Source organism: Camelus bactrianus, chromosome 11, assembly GCF_048773025.1.
Source record: "Camelus bactrianus isolate YW-2024 breed Bactrian camel chromosome 11, ASM4877302v1, whole genome shotgun sequence".
Lineage (NCBI taxonomy): Eukaryota > Metazoa > Chordata > Mammalia > Artiodactyla > Camelidae > Camelus > Camelus bactrianus.
Genome location: NC_133549.1, coordinates 42,153,075 through 42,174,350, shown reverse-complemented (window position 1 = coordinate 42,174,350; position 21,276 = coordinate 42,153,075). Strand labels below are relative to the sequence as shown.

At 34.7% G+C, this 21,276-nt stretch overlaps 1 protein-coding gene across 4 annotated transcripts; it reads left to right on the top strand.

The window, feature by feature from the left end:
- The first annotated feature begins 10 nt into the window (after positions 1–10).
- CUTC (cutC copper transporter) lies at positions 11–21,061 on the top strand. 4 transcript variants are annotated; one of them, XR_012510178.1, is made up of 9 exons: positions 11–209; positions 3,077–3,148; positions 5,752–5,811; positions 8,764–8,973; positions 9,642–9,677; positions 11,872–12,005; positions 16,109–16,136; positions 19,537–19,594; positions 19,678–19,747. XR_012510178.1 is itself a non-coding variant. In XM_010971061.3 (9 exons), exons 1-9 carry the CDS (start codon positions 149–151, stop codon positions 20,676–20,678), a joined length of 678 nt encoding a protein of 225 aa, XP_010969363.2. In that variant the 5' UTR covers positions 11–148; the 3' UTR covers positions 20,679–21,061. The 4 variants fall into 4 exon arrangements, 2 of the variants coding, with proteins under 2 accessions (XP_010969363.2, XP_010969362.2); XM_010971061.3 differs by lacking the exon at positions 19,537–19,594 and adding an exon at positions 20,564–21,061 and having other exon boundaries at positions 8,764–8,829; positions 19,678–19,783; XM_010971060.3 differs by lacking the exon at positions 19,537–19,594 and adding an exon at positions 20,564–21,061 and having other exon boundaries at positions 19,678–19,783.
- The last annotated feature ends 215 nt before the right edge of the window (positions 21,062–21,276 follow it).

Genomic DNA, 21,276 nt, shown 5'->3' with positions numbered 1-21,276 from the left:
GACTGAGCTGTCGCAAGGGCTGCTGGGGCATGGACGGGGACGCGCAGGGACGCGCGCAGCCTCGGGGACGCGCTGTTTTGGTCGCGCGCGCCGGAACCCAGACTCTTGAGTGGAAACCGAAGACGCGCGCAAGAGGAACGCGTGGAGCATGAAGAGGCAGGGAGCCTCCTCCGAGCGGAAACGGGCGCGAATACCGTCCGGAAAGGCCGGTGCGGAAGGGGGCGGGGAGGGGGCGGTCGGCAGACTGCGCTCCTGGGCGCAGGCCTGGGCGGGCCGGGCCGGCGGGGGTTCTGGCCAGTGGATTAATCGCGATTTCCCTCGGGAGTAGTTTCGCCTGCTCCTCGCAGCACCCCCCGCGCTGTATAATTCTGACATTCCGGCTTTGAACGTGTGGAAACCTGGGGTTTGGTGGAGAGAGTTCCCTGGCTTCGTAGCCAGATGTGTAGACTCGAATCCCGGCGCCACCACGTCTTGTCATGCGACCGCGTTCAAGTTAGTTAACTTCGTTTATTCTCAGGTTTCCCATCTCCACACGAGGATACCAGTACCCCTCTTACGGCATCGCTGTGATGGTTCAGTGTCGAGTACTGACCACACTGCTTAACCTGTGGGGACCTGTGGTCACTACGGCGGGGTGGGGATTGTCCCTAAAGCCATACTGCTACCAAGTGGCAGAGCTTGGCTGCCACAAGTCCCGAGTTCTTTCTGGCATGGCAGGTGCTAGGGAATTTGGCAGGTCGCTCCCCTGTGAACTCTTGCTTCCTCCAAACCAGCGTTTTTATCTCAGGACCCCCTTTACCCTCCTAAAAGTTGGGAAACTCAAAAGGCTTTTAATTTATGTAAGTTAAATCCATAGGTATTGGCCATGTTTAGAAATTAAAACAGAAGCTTAAAAATCATTTATTAACTAGAACAAAATCCCATAATAAACCCACTACTTGTTAACACACATAACATTTTTAACGAAAAATCATTATTTTCCTAAACAAAAAATAGTAAGATGAGTGCCAATGTTTTATATCTTTGCAGATCTATTTAATATCTGGCTTAATGGAATTCTTACACCTGCTTTTGCATTCAATCTGACATGTCAGGTAGCCTCCCCCAAACTCCCCTCTACTTGTGACAGAATGACAATGAAAAAAGGCAAATAAAGTCTTAGTGTTATTATGAAAATAATTTTCACTGCACAGACTCTGAAAGACCCCTAGTCCAGAGCTGACTGGACTGCTACACTAAAGGTACTGTTGCTCCAAACAGATACCGTCTTCTTTGATCCCTACAAATAACTTCCTTTGATCCCTACAAATAACTTCATTTCTTAGGACAACTGCCTTACTCTGCCGTCTGTCATTGCCTTTTGTGTGCATCCCACTCTCTCCTGGGCGTGGTCTTTCCTTATGTGAGGCAAATGGTACCCCTGCAGCACTGCCCAGGTAGATTGATCTGACAGCTAGTGTGAGTGGCTATCAGGAAACTCATGGAATTAATGTAGTGCTGTTGGCTAAATGCACTGAGTCGTCTTTAAAATAAATGAGGCAGTTGCAGTTTGCTGTTAGCAAATGATAGATCTTTGTTTTTCAAATTAAAAATCGATTTAAAAAACTATAAAATCAATATTGGGTAGGAAAAAATTAAGCAATATAGAAAAGTAAAAAGAAGAAAGTAAAAGTAATTTCAAATCCCACCACCTAGTAGTAACCATTACCAGTATGTGGTGAACATTCTTTTAGGTATTACTGCCTGAAGTATGCATTCAGTATTCTTAATTTAAAAAAACGTCTGTTCTTAACTTACAGAAAAAACTCAAAACTCTGTTTTCAGCACACTCTTTAATGTAAATACATGAATTTTTTTATAAATTTGTAATTATTCAGCCTTCAGTAAATCTTTTTGTGACTCCAGTGTACCATGGTAGATAATGTGCTTATTGTGGGCAATAATAAAGATTTCTTACATACAGACCTTACTTAAGAACTTTAGATCAAGTAAGAGTGATCAGACACTTATCTACATAAATAATAATAAGAGATAGAAAATAATTAGTGTTTTAAAGAGATACAAATTGTTTTAAAGAGGAACATGTAGCTTATGAAGAGTTATATGAGTTCGAAAAAGAGAGGTACAATTTCCTACTTTGGGAGAGAGGAAACATCATGGAAATGTGATTTGATATGAGCCTTGGAAGACCTTAGTGTTCAAAGATAGAGCTGGCAAACTACTACGTACAAAATAGATAAACAACAAGGTCCTGTGTAGCACGGGGAACTATATTCAATAGTTTGTAATAACCTATAGTGTAAAAGAATCTGAAATAGAATAGCTATATATATATGCATAACTGAGTCACTATGCTGTACACCAGAAATTAACTCAATATTGTAAATCGACCATACTTCAATTAAAAGAAAAAAAAAAGAAAAAGAAGTAAAGATAAAGCTAGAAGCACTGAGGAATGATGAGTTGGCATAAGCAAGATCAGAGTTGGGGATTAGAGGAAGCTAGAGGCATATAGAAGAAATAATGTATAGTTAATGAATGATAGCTAATACTTTTTTTACACTTAGTGGGTACTGTGCACTTTACATGAATTACCTCACTTTATCCTCATCACTCTGAGGTAGGTACTAAAACCTACTCTGTTTTACAGGAAACTTAGGCTAAATAACTTGTCTAGAATCACACAAATAATTTGTGAGACCAGGATTTGAAGTCCATCCCTGCTCTTAAACACGCATTCCTTATGAAGGAGTTTAAGCATATTCTGCAGGCAGAATTGAAAAGCATTGAAAGAATCTTGACCTGGAATATGGTGATGAAGTTTGTGTTTTAGCAAGTTTGGCATTCAGTGCATATTTTTCTCAGTGTAATTTCTTATACATATGTCTATGTTTTAATTTCATAGTCCAGAGACATCCCGCTAATAATTAATACGGTATTTATGGCCCTAGTGTACTTATCTACTTTGCTATTATTGGACGTTTAGATTTTGGCAGCAAAATGTGAAATATTTGTGGTAGATTGGTCTGGATGGATAGCACCATCATGAAATTGTGTTGTTCTCCATGTATTTTAGGAGCAGCAAATGGATTTCTCATGGAAGTGTGTGTTGATTCAGTGGAGTCAGCTATAAATGCAGAAAGAGGAGGTAAGAGAATTAGAGAATGAATGACAGTCAGCTGTCCTTTTAAGAGTCTGAAAGTGAATCCTGTGAACTGACCTTCAGAACCTTTGTGATCTCTAAGGATCACAGTAATCCTTTTGAAAACAACTAACTAACTAGAAAACCTCCTGGGAAATTATGATCTTCTGATCTTATTCCCTCAGTAAGTCACATTTTGAGTCAAGTATCTACAATAGTGCTCACTAACCAACTTAGCAAAGACTTAATTTGTTTCAAACCATTGATTTTAGAGATTTGTTGCCATTTTCATCAAGACTTTTATTTTTTTTTAAACATATATTTTACCTTGAGATTTCTTTTGCACCCTGAACCTGCTTTAATTGGAAGCATAGAAATTCCCATCACCTCAGGATCAGAAACATTTTTAAACTTTATTTTGGAAAATTTCAAGCATATACAAAAGTAGAGAGACCAATGTGATGAATCCCCACGTACCTATTGCTCTGCTTCAGTTGTTTTCAGCACGTGGCAATCTTTCATCTATATTGGGGGTGAGCAAACTTTTTGTAAAGGGCAATGTAGTATATATATCTGGCTTTGCTGGCCACATTTAGTCTTTGTCATATACTCTTCTTTGCTTTTTTAAATAATCCTTTGAAAATGTAAACACCATTCTTAATTTGGCAATAGAAAAGAATGAAGTACTGATACAAGCTACAACATAGATGAATTTTGAAACATTATTCTAAGTGGAATAAAGCAGTCGGAAAATACAGCATATTGTATGATTTGATTTATATGAAATGTCCAGAATAGGCAAATTTATATAGACAGAAAGTAAATTATTCGTTGTTGCCTAGGAGTGAAGAGCATGGGGAGAAGGGGCAGTGACTGCAAAAGGGTGTGAGGTTTCTTTTCGGGGTGATGAAAATGTTCTCAAATTGATTGTGGTGATGGTTGCAAAATTCTGGGGGTATGCTAAAAACCATTGAATTGCACGCTTTTAATGGGTGAATTGTATGATATGTGAATTATATATCAATGAAGATGTTATTTTTTAAAAAGACACAAAAACATTTTAAACTTGCCGGCCATAACAAAACAGAGGTGTGGGCCTTTGGCCTGTGGGCCATAGTTTGCTGACCCCTGATCTATATTCCTGCCTTCCCTCTCCTTCTTCCTCAAATTATTTTGAGGCAAATCCCAGACATCATGTCATTTCATCCTCAAATGTTTCAGTATCTTTAAAAGATAAGAGCTCTTTAAAAAATAATAATGTAACTAACATATCTTTAAAAAATAATAGTATTTCTTCATATCATCAAAAAATCCAGTCAGTTTTCAGATTTCCCCAATTGGCTCACACAGTTTTGTTTTACTGTACTTTAAATCAAGTTCTAAATATTTCATTTGTTTGATGTGTCTGTTTCAATCTATAAGTTTCCCTTTTCTTTTTGCTTTCCTTTCCTTATAATATGTTAAAGAAACTGTGACTTTCATCTTTTAACATATTCCACATTCTTAATTTTGCTGATTATACATGTAGTGTTATTTAATATGTTCCTCTGACTTCTGTATTTCCTGTAAAGTTTGTTAACCAAAAGGCTTAATTAGATTCAGGTTTCAGTTTTTTATAGGACTACTCTATAGATAATATACTCCCTGTTACATCACATCAGGAGGCTGTAACGTCTTAGTTTTTTCTGTTTTAGAAATATTAAGATTGATCAGCAGATTCAAATATAGCCAGCCTGATTCATCCTTTATAAGGTTTCCTGATCCATCCTTTATAATAATTTTAACAATGCATATTTTAGTAGGGTTTGCAAAATAGTGCTATATTAAGTCTAAAATTTATTTTTCATGTGTTAGTATACTTCTATAAAGAAAACCTTTCTCTCATCAACTGTTTGGTTATACTGAAGTTTAGTTTGTACAAGAAAGGCAGGATAAACCCTTGCTTCTTTTCCGTTATTTACTGATTTTGGGGATAATGAGTTTGTTCTCTGTCTTCCAATGTATTGTTTTATCATTATGAACCTAGCTTTAAACATAGTGATTCTTCTTACTGATGCTTAAAATATCCTGTCTTTGACTGGTAGGAACCTCTTCAAGCTGGCTCCTGAGACCTTTTGATATGAACTGTAGTCTGTAGTTCTTTTGCTTTCAGTATTTTCTTATTCTTAAAATTATCTTGATTTAAGCTACTTAAAAGTAATAAGGGCTCTCTTGGAAAAGATTGCTATTTTCTTAGCAATGAAAAGTCAGTATGCCATTGTGTTTAATCCACAAACTTCTTTATTCTGAGTCACTTCCATGTACATAAAGAGGCAACTGTATAATACAAAATTTTAACTTAAATAAACTCTTAACTTTGACTATCAATAACACAATATGGGTTACAGAATATAGTTGGGACTGAAAATAGAATTTTACTCTAGTTTTGTATTTTAATGTCTCTCAGACGGTTTCTAAGACTCTTTGTTTTATATTTAGAAAAAATGTTAGGTTTGCTGTTCAATAAGAGTTGATTTTGGACAATGACTTTTGAGCAATACTTTTCAAATTTTTTCTTAATTTTTAAATTACAAAAATTTATTGTGCAGAGTAATGCTTTTTTATTACAGGTGCTGGTCGCATTGAATTATGTTCTGGCTTATTAGAAGGGGGAACCACACCCAGCATGGGTAAGTGTTCACTTTTCAGATTTTCTTATAGGAGTTTAAGGAGCTTGGACACAATTGATAATCTGTTTCATTGGGATCCTTGACTAATGTTACTAGCATGTTAACTTTGCCGTGGATGTTGTGTATCCATATATATAGAATATGTATCCACATGTATACAAATATCCATAGGTATAGAAATGTTTATGGTTGCATATAAACTTGTCTTTCAAAGATGTGATGAAATAGATGTTTTTTTCCCTTATATGTCAAAAAGTTAAGAGACTAAGTTACTGTTAATATGTTTATATGCTCTACAGTAATATTAAGGACCGGGTTTCTTTTAATCTTTCCATCCTTGTATATTGATTTTTGTTTTCATTTCCCCTGCCCCCAAGTCTTTGTTATGCATTTTGCTTTTATATATGTTAAAAACTTCACACTGCATTGTTATTATTTTTGTTTAAAGAGACAGTTACCTTTTAAATGGATTGAAAGGATAAGATAACAATCGTATTTACCCATGTGTAGTTTCCATTTCTGGTGCTTTTTATTTCTTTGAATAGATCTATATTTCCATCTGATTTCATTTCCCTTCTGTCTGAAGTAATTCTTTTAACATTTTTTGTTGTACAAGTGTGCTAGCGATGAATTCTTTTAGCTTTTGTGTATCTGAAAACATCTTTCCCCATTTTTGAAAGATATTTTTGCTAAGTGTTGAATTCCAAGTTGACAGTTCTATTCTTTCAGGGTTTTAAAGATGTTTCTTTACTGTTGTCTTGCTTGTATTGTTTCTGACAAAAAAATCTGTTATCATCCATACATTTGTTCTTTCTATGTAATTTGTCTCTTCTCTCTGTTACTTTTAAGATTTTTTCCTTTATTCTTGGTTTTGAACAACTCGATTATGTTCTACATGAGTGTAGTTTTCTCCATGTTTCTTGGACATATGCATTTATGCTTGTCATCACATTTGGAAGCTTTTCAGCATTCAGTGTCATCTACTCCCTCCTTAAGAGACTTCACTTACACATTAGGCTGCTTGAAGTTGTTCCACAACTCACTGATGAACTACTCTTTTTTTAAAAAAAAATCTATGTTTCATTTTACATAGATCCTATTGCTTTGTTTTCAAGTGTATTAATCTTTTCTCTGCTATGTCTAATAGCTGTTAATCCTGCCTAATGTATTTTTCATCTCACACACTGTAGTATTCATCCCTAGATGTTTGAGTTTGTTGTTTTATCTCCTATGTCATTTCTTAACGTTTTAAAGCATAGAGAATAAAGTTATAATAGCTATTTTAATGACTTGGCTGCTAATTCTAACATCTGTATCAGTTCTAGGTTGGTTTCATTTGATTGATTTGTCACCTCATGGTGCATCTTAACTTTCCTGCCTGATAATTTTTCATTGTGTACAAGACATTATGAATTTTACTTTGTTGGGTACTGGATATTTTTGTATTCCTGTAAATACTCTTGAGCAGTTAGGTTGCTTGGAAATAGTTTGTTCCTTTTGGATCTTATTTTTAAAATTTGTTAGGCAGATCTGGAACAGTGGTCAGTCTAGAGCTAATTATTCTCTCTGTGTACTCTACAAGAGTGTGCCCCAAGAGTCTTGGAGTTTTCCTACCTGGCTGGTGGATACTTCTTTTCAGTGAATCTTTCCCTGGTCTTGTATAGTTTCCTTGTATGCATACACCAATCAGTACTCAACTGAATATTAAAAGGATGTTCTCTGCATATCTCCGGAGTTCTCTTTTTCTCCTCCCTGCTGTTCTCTCCTGTGAACTTTAGCCACTTGGTCTTCCTGAGCTCTCAGCTTGGTCTCCTCAACTCAGAGTATTCTCTAGGCTCCACCTGGATTCCCCCTCCATATGCTGTGGCCTGGAAAACTCTTATGGTAGTAATCTCGGTCATTCAGAGAGCTCACCTCATTTGTTTCCCATCTCTAAGGCATAGTTATCCTTTATTGCTTGACATCCAATCTCTTGCAAACCATTATTTCATATATTTTGTCTGTTTTTTGGTTTTATAGGTGGAAGGGTAAATAAAGTTCTTGTTACTCTGTCTCAGTCAAAAGCAGAAGTCCGTATGTGAATCTATGACTCCTATATTTACTATATTTATATTTGCAGTGGCCCTTTGGACATGGCTTGCTAAAGGAGGGCATTCCCTTGTCATTCTGTGAAATACCTAGAACATATCTGTAATTTGAGTGCAGTCTTTTTTTCAACAGGAATCATGATTCATTGCTTGGTGTTGGACATATTGCTGTCCTATACAAAATTGGGATTTACTTCTTTTCCCTAGCTTGTAGCTTCCTTGTAGCAAGGAGGAAGAAGTAAATTCACAATAGGTAACCACTAATGGTGCTTGCTACAGACCTTCTACTATTGAGGGTTTCTGAGCTAGCCATAAATAAGTTCAAGTTTGCTTCCTTTTACATATCTCTTATAAAAAAAAGACTTTGCTAAATATCTTTGTCCATTAAGGGATCATAAACTTTAGAACTATATAACTATCTCTAGAGTAAGTTTTAAATAGAACTGTAATCAGTTAGAAAGGAGAAACCAGAAATACACTTAGGAAATACACTATCAAAACATTGAATCTGGTAGTTATTACACTTTCAAATTTACATAGCAGTAAAATAATTTTGTTGAGTCAACTGACAAGAGCTTTTAAAATGCAGTAACTTCCTTCTGTTTTCTAAATTGTTCTTTTTCACCCTTGATTTTCTTATTACTTAACTTCTACTAATATATACATTTTTCATTTCAGTGTCCCCTTTCCCTTTAGATTCACCTTTCTGTGGTTTCCTCTGTCAGGAAAGTGTATCACTTTCTTATAGAAGTGATACACCAGAGCAAATGTAAAAGATCAATAAATAATAAATACTATTTTATTGACCTCATTGAGCTTTTAGCTCACGTTTGAATTTTAATTAGTCTGCTCCCTGTTCTCGTAGGTGTCCTTCAAGTAGTGAAGCAGTATGTCCAGATCCCAGTTTTTGTGATGATTCGGCCACGCGGAGGTGATTTTCTATATTCAGATCGCGAAGTTGAGGTGATGAAGGCTGACATTCGCCTTGCCAAGCTTTATGGTGCTGATGGTTTGGTATTTGGGGCATTGACTGAAGATGGACACATTGACAAAGAACTGTGCATGTCCCTTGTGGGTAAGACTTTATACCTGAGACCAAAAAGCCTCTGATAATGATTGCATTTAATACTGCCAATACAGAAGAATGCAATCACAGAACTGACTTTCTAGTTACACCTGCAGGCACTTATACTAACCTGCTTTAAACAGTAGTTATTTAGATGTTTTGGGCAGAGATTGTATGTGGCATAGCCCTCCTGACTTTCTTCAGTTATTACAGATCTGGTTCTGCTACTGTTCCTGTAGAGTTCAAGGGAAGTTTACCTTGATTCCTTTAATCACAGCATCAAAAACCTCAAAAGCTATTATAGTTGGTGAGGATGGGGACATGCAGAGAGGACAGAACCAATCTACCTGTATTACTAGGCCAAAGTATTTCTTGAAGATTCTCAGAGTGGTAAGTAATAGATGTAATGCTGTCCTTATAGTTGCCAGATCATATGATTTTTCAGTTGGTACCTCTAAAGAGTAGATGACCATTTTTAAAATATGAAAACCAAAGATTAATGGAAACATAGGACTTTTGAATTTGGAAGGCTGCCATATTTTTTTATTATTATTTTAGTTCACTGTCTTCACTTAGGAGAGGAAAGTATAAAAAACTGCCATCTAATATGGAGAATCCTATACTTAGTAATCAGTGATGATCTTCATTCATGTTGTTATGTGACTTTCTCTTTATAGCTCTTTGCCGTCCTCTGCCAGTCACTTTCCACCGAGGTGAGTCATTTCCATTTTAGAAGTTCTGTTGAACGGTGTCAGTTTTCTGATTTCACCAAATGCTACAACCTTTTTATAGAATACAATTCTATGGTGTTACAGTATAGAAACCTACTGGTTTCTATATACTGCTCTTGGGACTAACAGTTGTAAATTTAGAGATGCACAATTTCTAGAAAATATGAAGCTTTAGTTATGAAAAGTTGTTAAAAGTGGAAGGCAGTGTTGGTGTGATAGAATAGAGAGTAAGCATTGCCTACGGATATGTGTAGCCTTCCATTCACAGCATTCCAAGCAAGAATCCTGAGATTCATTTTTACTAGATTATCTAAGGTCCTGTGTGATCCCAAAAAGAATAAATCACTATGGCCAGTGAATTGAAGTGTACTGCTTGGCTTAAGCCAGACAATGTCATTCCTGGAGCTAGGAGTGAGGTCAGCTTTCCCGGATGAACATGAGATTCGTGGGCAGAGAGGGAATGGATATCTGATAAAGAACTGGATACTATTAGTAAGAAGGAGAGAAGAAATGGATGCTGGCTAGTTAATGAACAGATGTTCACTATAGTGCATAAAATTATTTTACATTATTGATAGCTTGTCTACATCAGAATGATTTCTAAAAAGTATCTGATAATTTTACATAAAAAATATTTCCTGTCTCTAAATCTGGCAGTTATAATTTTCATACACTTTTGCCTGCATTGGTAAAATGGAGGAACAAGTATGAATTTTGCCTCTAGAAGCACTGCTATTGCACATGGAAAGAAAGAAGTCTTCAACTTTTTTGACTTGATATGGATGAGAAATTGTTGAATATTTTTCTCTTTTTGAGTCAACATTCAAAGATTAGGATAAGAGTGGACACTAGGATTTGCATCCATTTATAGAAATTACGTATAAAGCATTTATCATTGTTTCTTTTTGAAATGAATGGTATCACCAGAAAACTGTTTTCTTAGCTTGCTTTTTAGCAACACTTCTCATAAACTAGAGATAACTAAAAGATGTTAGATCACTTAAAAGTCAGAATGTGAGGCTAGACAAAAAAAAAATTTAATATGAAATAATTTAAATTAGTAGACATTTACCTGAAAAATATATAGTTTAAAATTTGATGTGCTAAATAATTCAAAATAAACCCATCATATAGAATATATTTTTCTGTTCTTAAACTTTAAACTGAGAATCATTTCAGACACCTGTTCTTTTCCTTCAATAAATTTAACAAAAATATTTTCATATTTTAAAATTTTTATATTGTCCTGGATTCCACTTTTTTTTTTCACTCATGTTTTTAACGAGACACTGTGATAGTGTAATCACTGGTAGGAAGGTGCTGCCACCAAAAGAGGAAAATCCTCTGTGGTAGGTTTAGCTGCCTACATGCCCTGAAGGGTGAAAGGAAGGGGTCTACCACCAAATCCACCATATGTTGGCACTTGTGTATCATGTAGCAGTGCTGAGAACCAAAACAGAAATAGTTTTGTTTGAGAAGAGAATTGTCTTAGAAAGTAGGAAACTTCATATAGTCTGTCGTAAAAAACTATCCTTATACTATAAGCTTTGAGTACAGGTGGTAAATGAATTAGTACAAAATATTAGTCAATATTGAGAATGAACCAAGGCCTTTTCTAGAACTAGTGAGTTTAATATTTTCATTCTGTCCTGTTTGTCTGAAACCTTAGAGCAGATATTCCCAAATCGGTATCACTTGCTTATCACATTTACAGTTTTACCATATCTGAGTGCTTCCTATACAGATTTATTTAATAATTTTCTTAAAATCTTAAGGAAATTTATTTTAAAGAGAAACTTCATAACTAATGAAAAATGAAAACTTTTCACTTCTAACCTGCATGTAAGTAAATGATCTGTTCAAATGTGTACCATTAAAATAACTGCATACTACTGATGGTGTGCACACTGTGGTGTGCTAGTAAACTGGTTCTCAGGAAAAAGGAGCCCTGATTTGTAGCATTTGTTGATTTCTGTGGTTTAAATACTGCCACCTTGACTGATTTTAGGCTCCCAATGGATTAACAATCATGATGCAAAATTCCTGAATATTTAACTATTGGCTCTTGCAAGCAGGACAGGTTAGGTCCAGCACACCACTGTGTGTATACTGCATTGTGGAAAGCTCTATATTAGAAAAATCTGTTCAAAATTCAAGTCAGTTTTATTTATTTCAGCCTTTGACATGGTTCATGATCCAATGGCAGCTCTAGAGACCCTCTTAACTTTGGGATTTGAACGAGTATTGACCAGTGGATGTGACAGTTCGGCACTAGAAGGGCTACCCCTAATAAAGCGGCTCATAGATCAGGTACACGTTATTTCTTTCCTTTCTTCCTAAGGCTGGTGTGGCTTCTCCTGATATTGTGTTGTTCAGTTAGGTTGTGAAACTACATGTTACTGACCTTGTGGTAATTCTGTAGCATGCAGGCAGTAACATTTATATAATTTTTATTTCTTTCCCATGAGTATTTTTAGTAACCAAGGCTCAAGATCAAGTTGTAGACAGTGCCTAAATAGCTGATCTAATCTGGATAACTACAGCAAGTTTTATCTTTTTTCTGTCATCAGCATCGCATAGTTTAAGCCACATCTTCTTACTATTAGCCTATGTATAGTCAGGGGATCCCATATAAAATTTGAGGACATTTTCATTTGGAGGTAAATTCTAAAACTAAACCTGTTTTTTTCTCTCTTATTTCCCCATCTGTCACAACAGGAGGAAATATATTCTTTCTCTTGTATGATTTCCCCTTGCAAATTAGCATCATTTGTAGAGCACTCAGAAGATGGCTTTGTAGTTGTAGTATGTCTGTGTTTTTCTGACACCAGTCCAAAGGCATTAGTGAGTATGGATTTTGAGATAAGAGAGTTCTGGATTTGAGACTCAAGTTTGACACTTGCTATGTAATGTTGAGTAGATTACCAGCCTTTAAGCCTCTGTTTTCTCCTGTGTTAAATTGAGATAAGTTTAATACTTCTTTTATAGTGTTGCTCTGAGGATTGGTAGAGATAAAGTAGGATTGGTAGAGATAAGAGATAATATAAGAGATAAGATAAGGCTCTTGGTAAGAGCTTTAGCGGACTGCTTGATATATAATAGATTTTAATACATGTTAGTGTTGTTATTATTATTACTTCTGTTATTAATAATATTGTTTAGTGTTTTTGTGTAGACATCTGCTCATGTTCACTATTCTGCAGCCATGAAAATAATTTTCAGACATTTTATCTAAGGATTTGATGAATTTTTCTAGTTTGGAACTTACTGATTTTATAAATATTTATTAGGTGTATATTAAGTGCAGGGCATTTGCACTATGGTGGTGACCAAGGGGTGTGTGTGTGTGTATGTGTGTGTATTCACTGCCCTTACAAACTAGTGCACAGCAGGCACCTTTAATAGAGCAGCCAATTTTAATAAAGTGCTATTAAAAAAAAGTACTGTGTGAGCACTATGGAGAGGAATCAAGTCCTGATTTGAGGGACAGGGATTGGCAAGTAGTTAGCTATCCAGAAGAAAAGACACCCACACTGCAATGTCTTACTCATTTGAAGGATGATTAGGAGTCATCCATGTAAAACGGAAGAGGGTGGAGAGAGGGAGAGTTGAGGGGATGCTCCATGAAGAAGAAATAGTGTATGCAAAGACCTGGAAACAAAAATGAGCACAACTTATTAAGATACTGAAGAATGACTATAATGTTGAATGTGAAAATACTGTCGAGAGCCTTGAAAACTATTTTAGAGTTAGTATTTTATTCTTAGTGCACTGGGAAAGTCTGAACAGTTTTAAAAAAGAATTGATGAATCAGGTTTCCATTTTAAAATAGTTACTCAGTATGGAGTAGAAAATAATTATCATGGCCATTTATTGCATTTCAGAATATCTGTGTGTGAGAGATTTGTGGATTAATCATTGGTTGGCAGGAAGGTTTTTTTGATATACATATGCAGAATGAAATGTTTACAGTCAAGCTCATCTGCTCCTATAGTTAATTTGTGTGTGTGTGTGTGTGTGTGTGTGTGTGTGTGTGTGTGTGTGTGATGAAAGCACCTGAAATCTACTCTCAGCAAATTTTCAGTATTCAATACAGTATTATTAACTATAGTCATCATGCTGTATATTAGATCTCTAGACTTATTCATCCTACCTAACAGCAACTTTGTATACCATTTCCTTCACTTCCCCACCCCTGGTAACCACCATTCTATTCTTTGCTTCTCTGTGTTTTACTTTTTTACATTCCACAGATAAGTGAGATTATGCTAACTTTACTTCTTTAAGCAATTACCTAAGCAGTATAATATACTGGTTAAAGCATAGGATTTGGGATTAGAAAAGTCTGTATTTAAATCCTGGGTTTGCCATGTATTAACAGTGACTTTGGGCAGTTTACTTAATTTTCTAAATTTAATTAATTTACTAAACTAAATTTACTTAATTTACTAAACTTCAATGTCCTCACCTACAAAGTTAGCTTAATGATAGCAGCTACCTCCTGGAATAGTTGTGGATCACTTCAGCACAAAATCTGACACTTTTTAAATGCTCTGTATTGCTGAATCACTTTGATAGCCTTAGGTAACCATGTAGTTCTAAGTAATTTTTTACAGAAGGCCAAAAAAACAGTGATAGAATTCATCTTTTTAAACATTTGTCCATGTTTTGGAAAACTTTCAGTTAGAAGGAACAGTTAAATATGGCTTTTTTCTCCTCCTAAAATCATTTCAACTTTCTAGATAATAATTACTTAGTTTTGTGGGTACTTTGCTTTAGTATAGTTGAGGATACTAAACATCCTTGTTTCACTTATTTCTCTAACAATTATTAAATTTTGTGAAATTTAATATGAAATCTCCCCCTCCCTTTTACTCTCTATTTCATTGACTTGCTTTATGTTTTACATTGTATGTACATATTGCTTCCTGAAATTTTATTATATAAACATACCTATCTGTTGTCTGTTTTCCTTGAACATGTTGAACATGAGAGTAGGAACTTTTTCTTGTTCACCATGTAAGGTGGGGGGAACTTATTCTTTCCCCTCTTAGGTTCAGTATTTGAGGGCCTGTGAATTAAACTGACAAAAGACAGATTAGTAGGAAATAAAGATTGTAATCATGTATTTATGTATGTGTAAGAGTTCACAAAGAAATGTAACTCAAAGAGGTGCTTAGAATTTGGGGCTTATGTACCATCTTAACAGATGAAGAAGAGACAGGAAGAGGGCACTTAGGAACTTAGAAGTAGAAGGAGAAAGGGCATTATGGGAAAACAAATGAGTTTGTTGGAGAGACTAGTGGATCCTTAGGAGAATAGTCGGGAGATAGGATAGTTTTATGACAATGTCTTTTTGGGTGTGATGCTAATGAGTTGCTCCCAGGGTGAGGTTTATGACAGTTAAATTCTTTTTCATTTCTTTTGGGAGACTCTGCTTTTAGGCAGATCAGGAATTTCAGGAACTCAAATGCCTTCAGCTCAAAATAATTTTTGTGCCACAGTGTTGTATTTTGGACCCCTTTAATCACTATAGTCCCCATGCCTACAACAGTGTCTTGGTACATGGTAGGCACTTAATAAATATTTGTTAGATGGATGAAGGAGTGAGTAAAGTGATATTTGATAAACACTTTCATGAAAGATCAATTTGATCAGGGTTTTATTTTGCAAATTATTGAGCTTGACATAATGTTATTTTTATCCTGTCAATGTTACCTACCTACTGCTAGTAGTTCTATACATTTGTAAAGGGGTGATTTCCTTTTGACTTTCAGTGATACTGAGTATATCACCAAAATTTATTTAGAGACTGTGACAAAAATGGAATAAAAGTAAGGAAATTTCAATACCTATCTTCCAGAATTATCAGAAATTAAATCAATTCATGTAGTCATTTTATTTCTTAATATGAGTGAAATGGACCTATGGTTTTGTTAAATTGGTATAATAAGCTATGGAATTTAGTTGAGGATACAGAATTTGAATAGATTTTTTTCAGTAGTTTACAGTTATGCTATGCTCTTTCTTTTATGCTGAAATCTTATTTATATTCAGTTACTTCCATCCCATCGCATACCAAGAACTCAGAATTAGTATTATTTTTCAGTAATGCCTTTTCTTAAGGTGGTGTGATTATTTAGTATTTATATTTTATTCTCCTATTCTTTATATTCATAATAGTGCAAGTCTTGAAAGCAATGCAAGAAAGTCACCTTTCTGGATAGAAAGAGTTACTATGCTGAACATTTTATTTGCCTAAGATCCCAAAGAAATAGAAAAGATCTATTGAAAATTAGATACTAGTAGTAATTTAATAAATTTAATGTATTATGTTTCCATTTTCACTGCCTTATTATCCCATTTAAGAGAAGGATATTAAAATTTACTTATTTATTTTTTTCTTTTTTCAGGCAAAAGGCAGGATTGTGGTAATGCCAGGTATTTATTTATCTGTCCATTTACTGGTATAACATTGAACTGTAGTAAGAAAGAGCAAAGGAGGCAGGACAATATGGGGAAAAGTATTAGTACATGGTGTTTGGAAAGAATATGTAATTTGATTAAAATGTTTTAAAATTGGGAGATCTGTGCTAGAATTTAAAGCTTTATATAAAGAACATTCTAGCAGGGTTTAACTCAGAGAGGAGCAAATAAAGATTGGAGTTTCTCCATGTTTGCTTTCCCATAGTATAGAATTTTGTGAGTGTAGATGTTCATTTCTGGTGAGGCACACCAAGTATGATGCTGCTATAGTATGTTAGGGCCAAAAGTCCTAGTTGTTGACAAGGCGTAAGCAAACATTTAGGTAATATCCCTGGATATTATAATATAATATTCAGTTTCTGAAAATTTCTGGTCATCAAACTCTTCCTTCTGGCCACAACAGTTGGATCATATACTTCTGATGATAACTGTAAGATCAATTAAGTAATAATGGCTCATTAGAAATGAATACTTTCTAAAGAATTAGATAAGATGACCTAGAATCAAAGTAGGACACATATAAAGACAACCTAAATTTTTAAAATACTTCTTAAACATATAATAAAGTAGAAGATAGAATAATGAATACACACGTGCTCATTTGTTAATGTTTTGTCACATTTGTCTCATCTTTTTCTATCCTGAGATATTGTAAATTTAAATTAAAGGCACTGTGACATTTTATCTTTATACTTCTCTAAAAACAAAATGGCATTTTACCATTACCACAGTACCGTTATCACATCTATCAAAATAAATATGAATTCCCTAATACCATTTAATACTAAGTCAATACCCTCCTTTCGCTAATTGTACCCAGAATGTTTTTTTTATAGCTGATATGTCCATATGTCCAAACCATGATCCAGTCAAGGAACAAGAATTGTACTTGGTTGTTATCTATCTTTAATATCTTTTAATATAGAAGTTTTCCTTTTCTTTCTCTGCTTAAAAAAAAAAATGACGTTTAAAAGGTTTGAAATAGTTACCTTGTAAAGTGTCCTAATTTTTGGTTTTATCAGATTGTTTCCTTTTGATATTCCTTAGTATGTATTTCCTAACCTCTGTATTTCCTATAAATTGCTAGTTAGATCATAGGTTGTTTAGATTCTGGTTAAATATTTTTGGTAGGAATACTTCATGGTTAATTCTCTATGCTTCATATTACATCAAATCAGAGGGCCTACAATGTCTGGTTGTCTTAATACCAACAATGCCGGGACTGACCAGGGGTCAAAATAGCAAGATAAAGGCCAGCTTTTAAAAAGAAGCCAGGCAGAGGGATAGTGTCAGAAATTTAGGAAAGCTTTGACATGTAACAAGTCCCTGAAACAGAAGCAAATAGAAAGTATATGTTACCTGTCAAATTGAGACCCTTAATCAATTAGTCAGGGAATGTTAAAGAGACTTAACTGAGTTTGATGCATTTCCATTTAAGACTAAATGTATTTAGCCTTGACAATTAATACTCAGACTTAAACAATTATTAATTTAAGATTGCCTTTGCTTAATATGTAATTAAGTTATCTGCTATGTGCAAGGCATTACTTGGGATGCAGAGTTACACAAGAAATTACTTCTTCAGGAGGCATACAGTCTTAGGTGAGACGATGTTATATACAGAAATATTTGTGATTATTTAACAAACTTTACCAAATGCTAATTATATGCCAGGTAGATGTGAAAACACAGACATGAATAGGAAGTAATCCTTCTGCTTAAGGAGCTCACCGAATAGTTCTATAAACCGATTATTACAATTTCATGTAAGTGAGTTCCGGAAAGTAAAAATTTCTAGGTAAGTCAACCTGAATGCCTAATTGATTGGAAATATGAAGATAAATAGAGCATAGTAGTTTCCCTCTAGGGACTTTCATAATGAGGCTTACAGTATAATTCAGGCTCCGGTTTCCTTATATATCAAGAGAAGATATTGAACTAGTTGTTCTTTCAGGTCCCAACTGATGTGTAGTCTGTGTTTGGAAAATGTATTGTGTCCTAAAGTTGCTGATGACTGAGCAGCATATATTTCAGTGGCTAGATATTTTGTTATTTATTAGAAGGAAATTTCTATTTGTATTTTAATCCTTACAAGTTGGTGAAGTAGGCAATATTATCCCTCTTTGGTGAAAAAAAATTGAGGCTCAGTGGATTTAAGTAACTTATCTAAGATCACATAGCTGTGAAGGGCTACAGTGGTGAAGCCAGGATTCCAATCTAAACCTGACTTCTGTGTTCTTTCTGCTTCTTAGGGCTCACTGATATTACTGTACCACTAAGAAAAAAAAAGTTAGTAAGTCAGAAAAACTGTATAAATTAAATTACTTAAGCAGCTTGAATAGTTTGAGATACAGAGTACATATTTTAAAGTCATTTAAAAATATTTATTGAATACATCCTATAAATTAGGAGAGAGGGATAAAAAAATGAACAAACTAATTTTATATTTATAATCTAGTATCAATTCAGAATATGATTTTTTATATTCAGATATTTAAGAGATTATTCATCAAAACAAATAAGTCATAAAATACTTGATTGTGCACTTTTAACAAAGTAGAACCAGATTCTTCTATAAAATGAAACAAAAAATTGATATTGTAGTAAATAAACTGTGTGACACTTTGCATTATTCCCATTTCCAATGAAGTCTGTGTGCTCATCAAATCCTGAGTCAGAGAAAGAACCTTAGAGGTTCTCTGAGACACATTTCTGAGACATCGCTTTTGTAACTTCTTCCTCAAGTCTATCTTACATTTTGTTTTGTTTTGTTTTATTTTTTGCTTTGATGGGGAGTAGGGCTAAAGCACTCAGTGATTTTCCTTGCCCTTAGAGTAACCTTTTTAAAGTCAATAATGTATTAGGAAGAGGAAGAGAGAAGGAAAGCGGGTGATACAGATAAGCTAATCCTTATCTTCTATGTTAGAAGTCAATAAATGGTGTCTAAAATTGACATATCAAGATAAAAAGGTATAAACATAGCATGTAAAGTTATGGATATAAAAACAACCAGAAAAAGTAACAGAACTGGTTACGAGTTCAGGAATGGGAATAGGGTGAAGATGGGTAGGGAGGAGGCTACTACTGCCTTGTATCAAATGTTCTTATGTACTATTTGATTTTTTACCAACTATGAATATTATTTAGATAAATCTTCTTAGCTCAAGAAAACAATTAAGTGAGATAATGTTTGTAAAAAATAGATAATAAATAAATAAATAGTCAATAATGTGTAGTGTTGTTATATAAACCAGCGGTCATGTAAGGTTCTCTCATATAGGTTCTTTGACCTCATCTTTTGTTCTCCAGAGTCTATAATCTTGTCTTTTATTGTTTTTTTCTAAATTCATTCTAGCTTAGTAAGGAGAGAGTAATTCTTGAATCAGTGAGAAATTTCAGTATGGAGATTCCAGGTAGAGCAAAAGCCATCATATTATTCATTAAATTTTATACAAAAATCTATTCTACTTGATGTATTACTTATTCTTTCCTACAGGGGGTGGCATAACAGAAAGAAACCTACAAAGGATCCTTGAGGGTTCAGGTGCTACAGAGTTCCACTGTTCTGCTCGATCAGCCAGAGATTCAGGAATGAAGTTTCGGTAAATGTATTCTTTGACTCATACAAAAAGGAATGAGATTAATCTTCACTTCCCCAAATAGGAATACCTTAGGTGATGGCATGATTATTGAATGGAATGTTGTGATTAGTATGTAAGTATTGTGTCATTTTTGAAGTTTTTAAACTGCAGAATGATTCTTATCCTGCCTTAAATATGCAGGCATTTCTGAACAGAAGCTAACCTTCAAATCCTTAAGTCATTGCTGAACTTAGACCAGTTAATAATAGACAAATTCAGCAGCTAAGCTTCAAATGAGTCAGATGGGTGTATGCCCACTCATTTGTGATTTCCTTTAGCAAAGTTAATAACTATGGTATAAGGATGGAAGGGCCATAGTCATGTTTATCTTTCCTACCTTTATACTTAAGGCTTTCCTCACGTTTCCTCTCAGTTATTTTGAAATTATATTGCTATAAAGGAATTTAAACTGTTACATGTTTTTTATTATACTTGAGAGGACTCCTATAATTTAATAGTTACTGATTATTTTTATTTATAAGTTGGGGAAAGTGAGATATAAAAGAAACAAGTGCCTTAGAATTTACGATTCCAGATATAAAATCAAGTATACGACCTGGTAGATTTGGCTACTAGATGTTTCAAGTAATGAATAAAAATTATCAAATACGGCAGTCCAGAGTCCTTGACCTGTCCTTGTTCTTGAGCCATGAAATAACCTATGAGATGAAGTGCCAGTAGAGGGGATCATTTAACAACTTATATAATTAATTATCTGTTCCTTTATTATTTCTGTTGCAGAAATTCCTCTGTTGCTATGGGAGCCTCTCTTTCTAGCTCAGAATATTCTCTAAAGGTAACAGATGTGACCCAAGTAAGGACTTTGAATGCTATTGCAAAGAATATTCTGGTTTAGCCAGACCTGTCTGAGAGACATGGATGTCACAGGATGAAGGTAGAAGAATAGTCTGCAGTTCTCAGTGATACAGCTTTAACCTTCTCTGGCCAGGACAGTCAGTTTTTAAGTCTCACAATGCCATGGATAATATTTCCAAGAAGAAAAAGAACTCGAAATACAGTCACTTCCTTTGCTTAATCTTGCCAGCCATCTTCATCATCATGGTTAAATCTGGTCTACACTTCTTCCACGGACAGAGGCTTAGTCTGTTTTGAGTGGAATTAATTGATGAACTGAGAAAATTCAGCTGCAAGGTATGAATTCAGATGTGACTTCATGGTCAATTCAATAGCAATATTTTGCCTTTTCATTTGTGAAATAAAAACTTCCATTCTATTACAGTAGAGTCTCTTATTCACACCCTGAATACAATTTGTAGCGAAGTGTTAAAGTGAAGATTTTTTGTTGTTGTTGTTTTCCTTCATTTTCTCTTTTTATTATGTACTCTTTGGATGTGTTGCCCTGGGCAAGATTCTAAGGATATAGAGTAAAACGGTACAGCATAAAAATTCCCACACCTGGGAAGCAGGATGTAAAAGTTCCCAGATAGATAAAG

Bases quoted from the DNA above. Each gene is read 5' to 3' on its own strand.
- CUTC (XM_010971060.3), top strand. From the start codon at position 149: ATGAAGAGGCAGGGAGCCTCCTCCGAGCGGAAACGGGCGCGAATACCG. The intron at 8,974-9,641 runs GTAAGACTTTAT...TTCTCTTTATAG, and splicing joins ACTGTGCATGTCCCTTGTGG to CTCTTTGCCGTCCTCTGCCA. The intron at 16,137-19,677 runs GTATTTATTTAT...TCTTTCCTACAG, and splicing joins CAGGATTGTGGTAATGCCAG to GGGGTGGCATAACAGAAAGA.